The 12,121-nt window shown below is 43.6% G+C and overlaps 1 protein-coding gene across 10 annotated transcripts in view; it reads right to left on the minus strand.

The window, feature by feature from the left end:
* LOC105481051 (protein tyrosine phosphatase non-receptor type 3) overlaps positions 1–12,121 on the minus strand; it is a 124,719-nt gene that overhangs the window by 47,865 nt on the left and 64,733 nt on the right. For 8 of the 10 annotated variants that reach the window (XM_011740302.3, XM_071078136.1, XM_011740304.3 and 5 more), the window contains 4 exons: positions 10,814–10,902; positions 6,126–6,189; positions 4,480–4,652; positions 184–318 (listed from right to left, as the gene is read on the minus strand). In XM_011740302.3, the coding sequence (XP_011738604.2) occupies positions 184–318; positions 4,480–4,652; positions 6,126–6,189; positions 10,814–10,902 (461 nt within the window). The remainder of the gene's footprint in view (positions 1–183; positions 319–4,479; positions 4,653–6,125; positions 6,190–10,813; positions 10,903–12,121) is intronic. The other 2 variants (XM_071078135.1, XM_071078137.1) reach the window with 1 other exon arrangement.

Here is a 12,121-nt window from a genome sequence, read left to right on the forward strand (position 1 = left end):
GGAAAACATTTAGCTACACTTGTGTACTTCATGAAAACAGTTACTTCTGCCAAGAGCCTAAAATGCAAATGTAAACTCTGATTGTAGGTCATCTATCTTTAGGACTTTATAAGTTGAGTTTTTATTTTTAAAAGAGATAAAGTGTCTACTGTTGGGTAGTACAAAAAAAAAAGGAGGACATACCAGTTGGGAGTAATGGGAGGGGAACGAGAAGGCAGACTCTTGGTTTCTAAGTGCTCCACTGATAAGGATCTCCGCATGGCTGGGTTCCACACCATCCCGCCAATCACCTTTTTGCAATATTGGTTATTTACCGACCTGAAAAACCAGATGCAGGTTCACTTTCTACACTGACATGTTCAACAGGAAAGAAATTACTGCATGTGTGAAACAGTCTACACATGCTTCTTGTCTGATGGATGGCAGGTTAACGCCAAGGTTATGGGGAGTAGAGGGAGACAGCTCAAAAGCGATTCCTGTCTGTCCTGGAATTTCCTTATGTGACTTCTTTTCTTCTGGTGAAAATCCTTTCTTGTCCTCACTACTCAAGCAACAAAGCTGTTTCCAGAATATAACAAAACCTAACCAGATTAGAAGGAATTCCAGGATCACACAGAAATACAGCTCAAGTGATTTCAAGGAATTCTTATTTTATTCACACTGGCCTAAGTAAAAATATTAACCACCTTTTCAGGTGCTCTTCATCATCCTAGCCGGCAGGAGCTGTCACCATAAATCACTGGTAACTCTTCAAGAGAGAAACTGAAAATGTGCTTAGAAAGTAGCTTCAAGCTGGGCACAGTGGTTCTTGCCTGTAATCCCAGCATTTTGGGAGGCTGAGGTGGGTGGATCACTTGAGGTCAGGAGTTCAAGACCAGCCTGGCCAACATGGCAAAACCCTATCTCTACTAAAAATACAAAAATTAGTCAGGTGTAGAGGCGCATGCCTGTAATTCCAGCTACTTGGGAGGCTGAGGCATGAGAACCCCTTGAATCCCCGAGACAGGTTGCAGTGAGCAAAGATCGCACTACTGCACTCCAGTCTGGGAAACAGAGTAAGACTCTGTCTCAAAAAAAAAAAAAAAAAGGAAATACAGTTCCAAGCTATGTTCTTTGAAATGTGCTACCCTGAAGGTTACTTTTGAATTTTATTTATACCTAGAGAATTTAAATCTTAGCGATCTAGACCCCTCAAAGAATGAATTATTTGAGAGAATAAAGCATGAAGCCTGTCACCCTTTAAAGGGACAACTTTGGTTCTGGTATCTCTAAATTTTAAACTAGGTTTTAATGTCTTATGAAAACATTCTACGTATTTCCTTGTGGCGTGACATCAACCAACCAACAAAACAAAACAGAACAAAGAACAAACAAAAGAACGTAAACAATATGAAACGCCCTGTAGCACATCATGTACTAATTCACATTAAGAAATGCTGTTGTCACCCTGACCAAATGCTCACAACAGCATCACTGGGAGACTCTTTCCTCTGAGGCAGGCCTACATCAGAAACCACACTGCCAGTGATGAAGAGCACAGGATCAAAACAAGGGGAGCAAGCTGCCCGACTCCAAGGTTTAATGTGTCATGGGTTATTAATAGGGACTCTGAAAAAAAAGTGTTCCATTGTCCTATAAGCTTGGAAAATAACCCAACAAATTTCTTTTTATGTGGAACCTTTCAGAAAGCCCGATAAGCAGATGTGTAGCTGTATCTCTAGGGGCTGGGCAAGTCATGTGACCCTTCTAAGCCTCAGTTTCCTCATCTGTAAAATGGAGGTAATGAGACTTGAAATTCACCAGTATGCTGAAGCTGGCATAGGTAGTAAAAGAACTGCTGACTTGTCCTCCCAAGCCATCCTCCCAACCCAAATGATCCCCTGTGGCAGATTAAAGATGACTGAAGTTCTTTGAGTCTTGCATCTGGGTTGGCTTGTGACTGCTTTCAGCAACAGAGTCGCTGTGCCAGTGCCAGGTCTCACCCTTAAGAAGGCTGAATGGTTCTGCCTTTGGCTCCTGGAACCCTGAGTGTCCATGTAAGAAATTCAACTACCCTTCTGGAGCATCCAGATGGGGATGCTAAGGAGTCCAGGTGAGTCCAGCCTTCCAACCATTCCATCCAGACACCAGGTATGCAAGAAAAGTTATCTTGGATCCTCTGGCCACATTCACGGAGAAATCCCAATCTATACCACACAGAGTAGAAGAGGCATCTAGCCAAGCCCTTCTGGGATTCCTGACTCACAAAATCATGAGATATAATAGAATGGGTGTTGCTTTCAGTCACCAAAATAGGGGTATTTTCTTGTGCCACAATATAAGACCAGAACCCAGCCCTGCTGGCATTGGATGCATGCAGATGACAAAGCTTTGCAGATGAAGAAATAGAAGCAACAAATTAAAGCTCAAGTGACAGAGGCAGGATTTGAACCCAGGCAGCTCAGCAACAGAGGGCATGCTTTCAATTGCCTCCCCATTCCTTCTCTCATCTGGCCTGAGGATCAGGTCCAATCTAAGTCAATGATATAATCCAATAAGTTATTTTCATGGCTTGTTCAACAGTAGAGCTACTGAATGTATAAAAATGCTAACCAGTATTATAAGAGCTAAAAACTTAATATATTCGCTCTTGGTTCATCAGAAGCTGAGAGAGAGCATTTAGCACCATAAATACTATCACTGATACTAAAAAAAAGTTAGCTACTTATTCAGTCTACAAGTTCCCTAATGATTATCAATGTATTAGGAAAGTAACTGGAACAGTCTGATGCAGTTCCACATATCAGATAGATAATGGCTCAGACATGGGTCTCATTTTTAGTAATAGCCACATCAACAACAAATCACGAAAACAATTTTGAAAAACCAACAAATGATTTAGAAATTATGGCTGGGCACAGTGGCTCACGCCTGTTGTCCCAGCACTTTGGGAGGCCGAGGCAGGCGAACCACCTGAGGTCAGGAGTTCGAGACCAGCCTGCCTAATGTGGTGAAACCCCATCTCTACCAAAAATGCAAAAATCAGCTGGGCGTGGTGGTGGGCACCTGTAATTCCAGCTACTTGGGAGGCTGAGGTAGGAGAATTCCTTGAACCCAGGAGGCAGGTTGCAGTGAGCTGAGATCATGCCACTGCACTCCAGCCTGGGCGACAGAGTGAGACTGTCTCAAAAAAAAAAAAAAGTGAGCTGAGATCATGCCACTGCACTCCAGCCTGGGCGACAGAGTGAGACTGTCTCAAAAAAAAAAAAAACAAAAAAAACCCAAGTAAGAATAGGCTGGGCACAGTGGCTCATGCCTGTAATCCCAGAACTTTGGGAGGCCGAGGTGGGTGGATCACCTGAGGTCAGGAGTTCGAGACCAGGCTGGTCAACATGGTGAAACCCTGTCTCTACTAAAAGTACAAAAATCAGCCAGGCATGGTAGTGTGCTCCTGTAATCCTAGCTACTTGGGAGGCTGAGGCAAAAGAATCGCTTGAACCCGGGAGGTGGAGGTTGCAGGGAGCCAAGATGGCACCACTGCACTCCAGCCTGGGTGACAGAGTAAGACTCCATTTCAAAAAAAAAAAAAGAAAAAAGAAATTATAAGAATAAATTGATAATTTATGCTACCTCTTATACTTAGAGGGTAGTCTTAGAGCAAAGAAAACAAAAATACAAACTGCATGGTTATTTCATTTAGAGAATAAATTTACCGTAATTAAAATTTTTAAATGTATGTATGAATTATATATATAAATTTATATCCATTTCTTTTATTGTACTAGACATTTTATTTAGAGACTAAATTTTAATCTAAATTAGAATTTAAAAATGTATGTATTATATATATTTATACATAAATATCTATAAATTTACATCCATTTCTTTTCCTGTACTAGTCATTAAATATTTTGAATATCATTCCTGTGGATAATAGTACCTATCTCATAGGAGAGTTGTAAGAGTCAAATATAATTATGTGCTCAGCACAAAGTAAATGCCCAGTAATTATCAACTGTGATTACCACTGTTATTTTGTAATTATTATAGGCAACATATCCCAAAGTCACCTGACTCTGGAAATGTTTTTCTATTCCTTTATTCATTTTTATAGAGCATCTTATGGAATTAATGTTCTGTGGGAGAGGCTGACTTGGTGGCATCAGGCTGGGATAGCCCAATATGCTGGCACCAGGAGACACACAGAGCCACTGCTCCATTTCCTTTATTATGTCATATTGCAGGGTACAGCTGCCATCTGACTGCTTGGAAGTGCTGAGTTCATAGAGTTGAGGGGAGAGAAACAAACGCTGGGAACACGAGATGTCCCTCAGACACTGCTGACCCCAGGAGACTTTTAGTCATGGTTCAGAGACCCAATGTCTGGGGCCCCTGGGCTATAGGTTTCCTCCTCTGCCCAATAATGTCCTCTATTCACTGGTGAACAGGATGCATTTACATCTCAGCCTAATGTGGATACAGTCTTTACAGCACACTCACTTTTTGGTGTTCCGAGAGCCCATAGTCCAGTACTGAGACAGAACATTCTTTTCCTGAGGTAGTAGCTTCTTTGCCTGAAAGAACGTATGGTGCTCAACACAGGATTTCCACAAGTTTTTGCAAGATCGGTAATTCAGCATGTTGAAGGCCACAATATGTTCCCTGGATTCAGCCTGGGAGGAAAAACAGTCAAGATTTCACCCACACAGACATAGGAGCAGGGACTTGCAAGCATTTAACCCACATTGGTGAAATGAGGTAAGATGCAACAGACAGCAGAAAACTGGTTTCAAAATGCCTTGGCCACAAACCAGTGTTACCGGAATATTCAAGAGCATGATTTGTTAACCATCTTTATGAATATGGTAATAGAGATGACCAGGATCTATTCTTTGTCATCATCTATGCTCCTCCACGAATGCTTTTATTTCAAATCTGTTTACATTTCTAGGCTGGATGTATTTGGGGCAACCAGATAAAAATCGTCTGATACACTCCTTTTAAATTTTAGCTCTGGGAACATCTCTCTCCTGAAGGAATACTCTTTCATCTATCAGACAACAGCAAGTTTATAACATTTTGGGTTTTTCTCTATTTGCTTTCCACAAAGCACAGAGTTGAATCCAGTGCTCATATATAATAATCATTTTAATCATTTGCTTTGCCTGCATTCTGCATGAGTTTAGGTTTTCTGTTTTCATGTTCAATTGCCATCTTATGCATTTTTGTGCCACCCTGAATCTTGCACTGGGGGGGCCAGGAGACCCAGATTCCAGTCCTAGTTGCTCTGAGCTTTTGTGTCCTCATTCCTAAGAGTTCACTGCTCTGTGAGGTCATTTTAAGCACATATTACCTTTGAAAAATTGGGAAATGGACACAGTGACAGTAAGTGAAAATCATGCAGCATAAAAAGATGGAGTGTAGTGTTGTGGAAAGACCAGGTGTCTCGGATTCGTAATGATCTGGTTCAAATTCCAGCTCCCCCGACTCACTAGCTGTGGGAGCCTCAGTTTCCTCACCTCTAAGTTCCACATCTCTGTATGGATGACCAAATGGACAGTGCCACGGACTTTGCTTATGAGATACGCACACCTACCAAGCCATCGTGCAGTTTCAACACATCATGGGAGGGAACTGACCTTGCTGACATTCGCTGCTACTTTGCAGTGGGCTCTCTGCCAGGTGCTTTGACCAATGCTCTTTTATTAAATCTTCACAATTCCCTAAGAAGTAGGCATTATAGCATTTCTGGAAACAAGGTAACTTGGGCTAGGGAACGTTAAGTAACCTGTCTAGCTGGTAAGTGGAAGAGCCAGAATCTGAAACCACTGTCTCTGACTCCAAAACAAGCTAAGCAGAATTATACAGACAATCACTGGGTCCTGTAGACTCTGGCCCCACAATGGCATGCTCTTTCTTCCCTGTTATATACATGGCAAACTGCCTTCAACCCTTAAAGAACTAAAAGCAGAAGTGACTTAAAAACACAAGTGGGGCAAAGTGGTGCATGTTTCTAGTCCCAGCTACTTGGGAGGCTGAGGCAGGAGGATCCTCTGAGCCCAGTTTGGGCAACACAGAGGGACCCTGTCTCTAACCACACACATACATACGCACAAAACAAAGCAAGCACGGACATAACTACTCACCTGTTTCTGTCGCTGATGTATAAAGAACTTTTTCCTTTTGAAAGAAATTTTGAGAATGTTCACCCTTCAAAAAATAAAACAAAACACAAACAAAGCACATCAGGGATCGGCCAGGTTGAAGCTGATGCCTCTCAATGCATGTCCTTTATTCCATGATCCCAGTGAGTGGGGGCTCTTGGCTGCCTAGAGTTTACTTCTCTGTAGAAATGATGGCAGCCCCATTGCCGCAGGCTAACACCAAGTAGCTGACTGAAGCTGAGCACTGCATAAGGGCCACTGTATTATGATGTAGCTTTTAAATAACAAGAAACATGGGCCATGTGCTCTCTTTGCTATAAGCTGCTTTTGTGGCATTGCAGCTCTGCGTGAGCTGGTATATACATGGGGAAGACAGCTGAGAGCAGCATGGAGCAGCTGAAAGAGGACAGACCTGGTCCGAACCCCAGCTCTATTACTTAACAGCCACGTGTCAAGTAGCCTACTTAACATTTGCAAGATAACAGAATTTAGTCACCATTAACTGAACATTTTTTATATACTAGGCTGCTACTAAGAGCTTTATAAACATCCCCTCAGTGAAGCCCTGCAACAATCCTGAAAAGTACATATTGCTATACCCAGTTTTCAGATGAGGAAACTGAGGCTCAGAGACATAACCAAAGTGCTCAAGATCACTCAACTAGAAATTCCTGGAGCCAAGACCTGCACCCAGGTCTCAGCTGACTCTGAAGCCTGTGCTCTTAAGCTCTCCACTGTGAAGTCTTCCCAACAGTGGTGAAAACTCTGCCCTTCTCAGAGAGCGGCCCTGTGAGGATTTAAGCAGAGTAGGAATGTCAAGTCCCTACCTTGACACACAGTAGGCCTGCAATGCTTGTTCCTTTAATTAAAAACATAACTTTTAAAATAAATTTACAGTTGACCCTTGATCAACAAAGGTTTGAACTATGTGGGGTCCACTACCTGGGGGACTCTTTTTAACCAAACATGGACAGAAAATGCAGTATTTGCAGGATGCGAAACCCACATATACAAAGGGCTGGCTTTTCATATACACGAGTTCTGCGGAGCCAAGTGTGTGACAAGTCTGTGCAGATTTTGGTAACTATAAGTGGTCTTGGAACCCCAAGTACACCAAGGGTTGACTATCATTCATTTATGAAAAACTTCTGCAATCCATACAAAGGGTGCATATTTCCCTGCTGGAATCTTCACTTCTGAAATACTTTTGGGGAAATGAAGGAATTTTACTATTTTCTAGGATCATATGAAGACCTTGGTAGAGCATTCTAGAATGGAGAGGCTGTGTAGGTAAAAAGAAAGTTGAACTATTCATGGGACATTCCCCCAGAAGGATCAGCAATATACTTCTATTACATATGAAATACTACCTAATACACATCTATTTTCAACAATCTGTTGGTAGATGTAACCGTGAAGTAAATTTTTTTGGGTGACTGCAGGTTAATAGTCTAAGGATAAGAAGGGTGTTTGGGCTCACCCCTTTTAGAGATACTCTTTCTAGTGTGTGTTACTGCTCTGCCATCTCCCTGAAGTCTGGGGAGTCTCCTCACGATTCTTCTCTGCCAATTGGCAGATGCAAAAATTCCTGTTCTGCAGAACGAGTCGGAAGAACCAACTCCCTTTTGAGTTCTCACATTGCTTTGTCTGGCCCATGGGAATCTGTGGACCTCTTACTCCCCCCAACCTTGGCTTCATATACAGGGGTAGGAAGGCCTGGCAGGCCTCCTATGGTTCCTAGGGCTCCAGCTCAGCATCCCTTTCCCATGCTGACCCCAATTTCCCAACCTGACAGCTCTCTCCCTGAGCTGTCAAATCTCATTATGTACAGACATGAACTCTCTCATTTCGAGGCTTGGGGCCTCAGGGGGGCTCCCTACTGCCCTTCACTCATTCATAAGAAACACACACACACACACACACACACACACACACACACACACACACACAGGCTTGGGGCCTCAGGGGGGCTCCCTACTGCCCTTCACTCATTCATAAGAAACACACACACACACACACACACACACACACACACACACAGGCTTGGGGCCTCAGGGGGGCTCCCTACTGCCCTTCACTCATTCATAAGAAACACACACACACACACACACACACACACTGAGAGCCTAGGATGTACAAAGTCCTATGGCAGGTCCTGGGGACAGAGGGAAGAAGACATGGAGCCACTGCCATCCAGAGGCTTATAATCCAGTGAGGGAGACAGGTACCACATAAAGAATGATGCATAGAAGTAAATCACTGTAACTATGAGCACTGCAAGCACTGCATGCAGGAATGCCTAGAGTCTCATAAGAGCACTAAGAACTGAGCCTGTAGACTCCTATGGCCTGTGAAGCCCTCCATGACCTGGCCCCTCTCCTGCCGCTCCCCAGGCCCATGGCCAGCTCCAGCCTGGCCTGCCCCAGCTACTCCTAACTCACTAGCTGGGTTCTCTCTCGTCTCTGGACCTATATACCCTGCCCCTTCTTCTCTAGAATTTTCCTTGGGCCAAAGCTCAGCTGGTATTCGGATCCTGGTGAGTGCCCTTCCCTGCATGCTCAGGGCCCTTCTTAGGTCCTGCCCCTCTTGGGCATTTGCCCATGCACCTCCCTTGTCACCCTGGGGTCACCATCTGGTGCTGGCCTCTCCTCTGGTCTCTGAGGTTTGCACTGGAGGCAGGGGCCAGGCCTTGACAGGAGATGGCTTGATGTTGAAGGCTGAGGGAGGCTTCAGCAGATCTGTGGGTGAGCCCAGGGGTTGAAGAGTCCCTGCAGGCTCTGCCAAAAAGGTTTCTGTTCACAAACCTGCTTCTCCTGACCAAGTCTCCCACTTCTCTCTCCTGCAGTGACCCTGTGGGACTCACATCTGCTCCACAATGTGAGGGTCCAGCCCTTGTCTGTGGGCCCTTAGGAGGTTTGGCCACAGTTAAGCTGGACCCAGGGGGCTTTAGGCCCGTGGCACCTGGAGGAAGCCCCCAGCATCGGAGGGGCTCGGTGCAGAAAAATGAGCCCTGTGCCCACTGTGCCCTCTGCTTAGCCTGATCTTAGTCCTGAGCGGGCCAGAGAGCTGCCTGGGCACACCCCAGCCCACCAAGCAGGCTGTAGTTTCTTGCTTCCTCTGAGGGGCTTCTCACAGAGAGGAGGTGAATGACAGATGGAGAGAAGGCCTTGCTATCTGTTACACTGATTTTTGTGTCAAATTGAACAGGGCTGTCATAGTTTTTGGTTTTGGAAAATAGATATATTGAAACTTAACTGAACAGCATCTACAAGTATGTATCCTACTTAAGCGTTTTCCTACAAATACCATTTTTAGTGTTGAAAAAAAAGTCCAGGCTCTGGAGCTGGACTCTGATGTGAGTTTCAACTACTCTGATTATTAGCTGTGTGACTCTGGACAGGTTCTTACTTAACTTCTTTGTACCTCTGTTTCCTCCTCTGTGAAAATGGGGATAATAACCTATATAGGCCTATTTCCAGTTTAAAGGAGATAAATCAAAGAAAACACACAGTAACAGGACTTGGACACAGTAAGCATGCAATAAGAATTACTGCTATTAATAATTTTGTTATATATTATATAATTACATATTTATGTGTAATATATATTATTGTTATATATAATAGAGTATATAACAATGGAGTATTATATTATTAACTCATTAATATTATATATATTATTACATAATACTCCATAATTTTACTTAAGTTACTTACAGGTTTTTTTCCTGTTATAAATAATGCTGTGATGAACATCTTTGTGTTTGAAATGAAACACATTTTCATTTCAATGAAATGAATTTCTATGTTCCCAAGCTGGGGAGCAGATTTAGACGTCAAAGGTCAAACTCTGTGTGGCACATACCTGGCACCAAATCTTCTCTTATCCCCATTTTCTAACTTCCTTCCTTGCTGCCACTGTTTTGCCAAAACTCCATGTTTCTTCTCCGTTTGTCCTTTTCCATCTGCATCTCCTGCCATCTGCGGTACTCACTCTCCTCTACCTTCCTGGCGATGCGTGCCATGCCCATTCCTTGTACCATCATGCTATCATTATGTAGATGGTATTATTTTGGTGGTGTTTCCCCTAAAAAAGCTCCCTGTTGCCTGGCACATTAAACTCAAACTTCTCTCCAAAATTCAGTTCCACTCACGAGTAATGCGGGACAGGCTGGCCTACAGGTCTCTTCTCACCAGGCCTGTGAGCTCAGAGGGCAAGCACTCAGTTGTACATGTCTTTGGGTTCCTTTAGAGTTTAGAACAGAGCTGGACACTTGGTAAAGGTCCAATTAATAACCGAGGATCAGAACTGAAACTATGGTTTCTGCCCAGAGAAAGCTCTTCTCTGAATTCTGACCAATGCACTACCCGGAAAAAATTCCTTAATGCCAAGGCCTGCCTGTGCCATTTTATCTACCAGGTTTCCAGAGTATCCCAAACCACAGGGTGAGTTGGGGGAGGGGAATGCTAATGAAAACCAAACTCAAATTTTCCTAAGTACTAAATCTGGATCAAATTTAGAGGTGAGAGGTTAAAACTCGGGGGGGCGGGGGCGGGAAATCTCTACCCTGTCTCTAGAAATAAAACGTTTAGAACGGGAGGTAACATTACTTTTGTTCGGCATATTTTTAAAGCATGATTCAGAAAATAATGAGAACTGTTTGCACTTACCAAGGATAGAAACTTGTGCAAATGTATTTTCGGTACACAGCAATGCCCGCGGAAGCAATTCCAATCATTAGGTCTAAATTGTGCAGATCCTGTAAAAAGGAAGATCTCAGATCCACAAAGTGTTACAGTCATGCTTATGCCCTCTGGTGACTTTAAAGCACCCACGCTGTTATAAATAGTAATACGTTTAGGTTCCAAACGGGAAAATGCTCTGAAAACAGGCAAAAAGCCCCACTTAACAGATACTTAAGATCCAAGCACTAAGTACTAAATTCTTCTAAAATGAACACAGCCTGTCAAGCAACATGTGGGTGCCACTGGTCTAGAAAGTTACCAAATAAGCCCACTCATTCCATGGAATCGTTTAAATGAACACTCAAGCTTTAAATTTTCAACAATCAGCACTAAATCAGAAAGGCCTCGCCCCTTTGCAAAGCTTTTTACAAATCTCAATTTCCATTACTGTAAAGGCTTTAGCTATTATGAAATGATGATGAAAATGTTTAAGTTTAGAACTGCTGATTCTAAATCTACTTAAGAAATAAATGCTGGCTGGGTGAGGTGGCTCACGCCTATAATCCCAGCACTTTATGAGGCCAAGGAGGGTGGATCCCTTGAGCCCAGGAGTTTGAGGCCAACCTGGGCAACACGGCGAAACCCTGTCTCTACAAAACAACACAAAAAATTAGCTGGGTGTGGTAGCACATGCCTGTAGTCCCAGCTACTCAGGAGGCTGAGGTGGGAGGACTGCTTGAGCCTGCAAAGCTGAGGCTGCAGTGAGCCATGATTGTGCCACCATGCTGCAGCCTAGGCAGCAGAGGGAGACCCTGTTTAAGAAAAAAAAAAAGTTGCTTCTAAAGCCAATGTATCCAACATTTATACAAGCCTAAGTGCTGGGCATTGCTGTGGACAGTGAGGATACAGAAGACACAGCCACTACAAGCTGTTTTAAATCTGTTTGAGAACAAGGTGAGTACAAATAAAACTTAAAAACAAAATAGTTCCTCTTCTTGAGTCATTTACTTTCTTGTTTTCCCAATCAGATACTTGGTTTTTGTTTGTTTGGCTTTTCTCTGAGAGATAGTGTTTCGCTTTGATGCCCAGGCTAGAGGGCAGTGGTGCAAACATGGCTCACTGCAGCCTCAACCTCCTGGGCTCAAGTGATCCTCCAGCCTTAGCTTCCCAAGTAGCTGGGACTACAGGCATGTGCCACCACGCCCAGCTAATTTTTTATTTTTTGTAGAGATGGGGTCACACTATGCTGCCTAGGCTGGTCTTGAACTCCTGGGCTTAAGGATCCTCCTGCCT

This window comes from Macaca nemestrina, chromosome 14 (assembly GCF_043159975.1).
Source record: "Macaca nemestrina isolate mMacNem1 chromosome 14, mMacNem.hap1, whole genome shotgun sequence".
Classification (NCBI taxonomy): domain Eukaryota; kingdom Metazoa; phylum Chordata; class Mammalia; order Primates; family Cercopithecidae; genus Macaca; species Macaca nemestrina.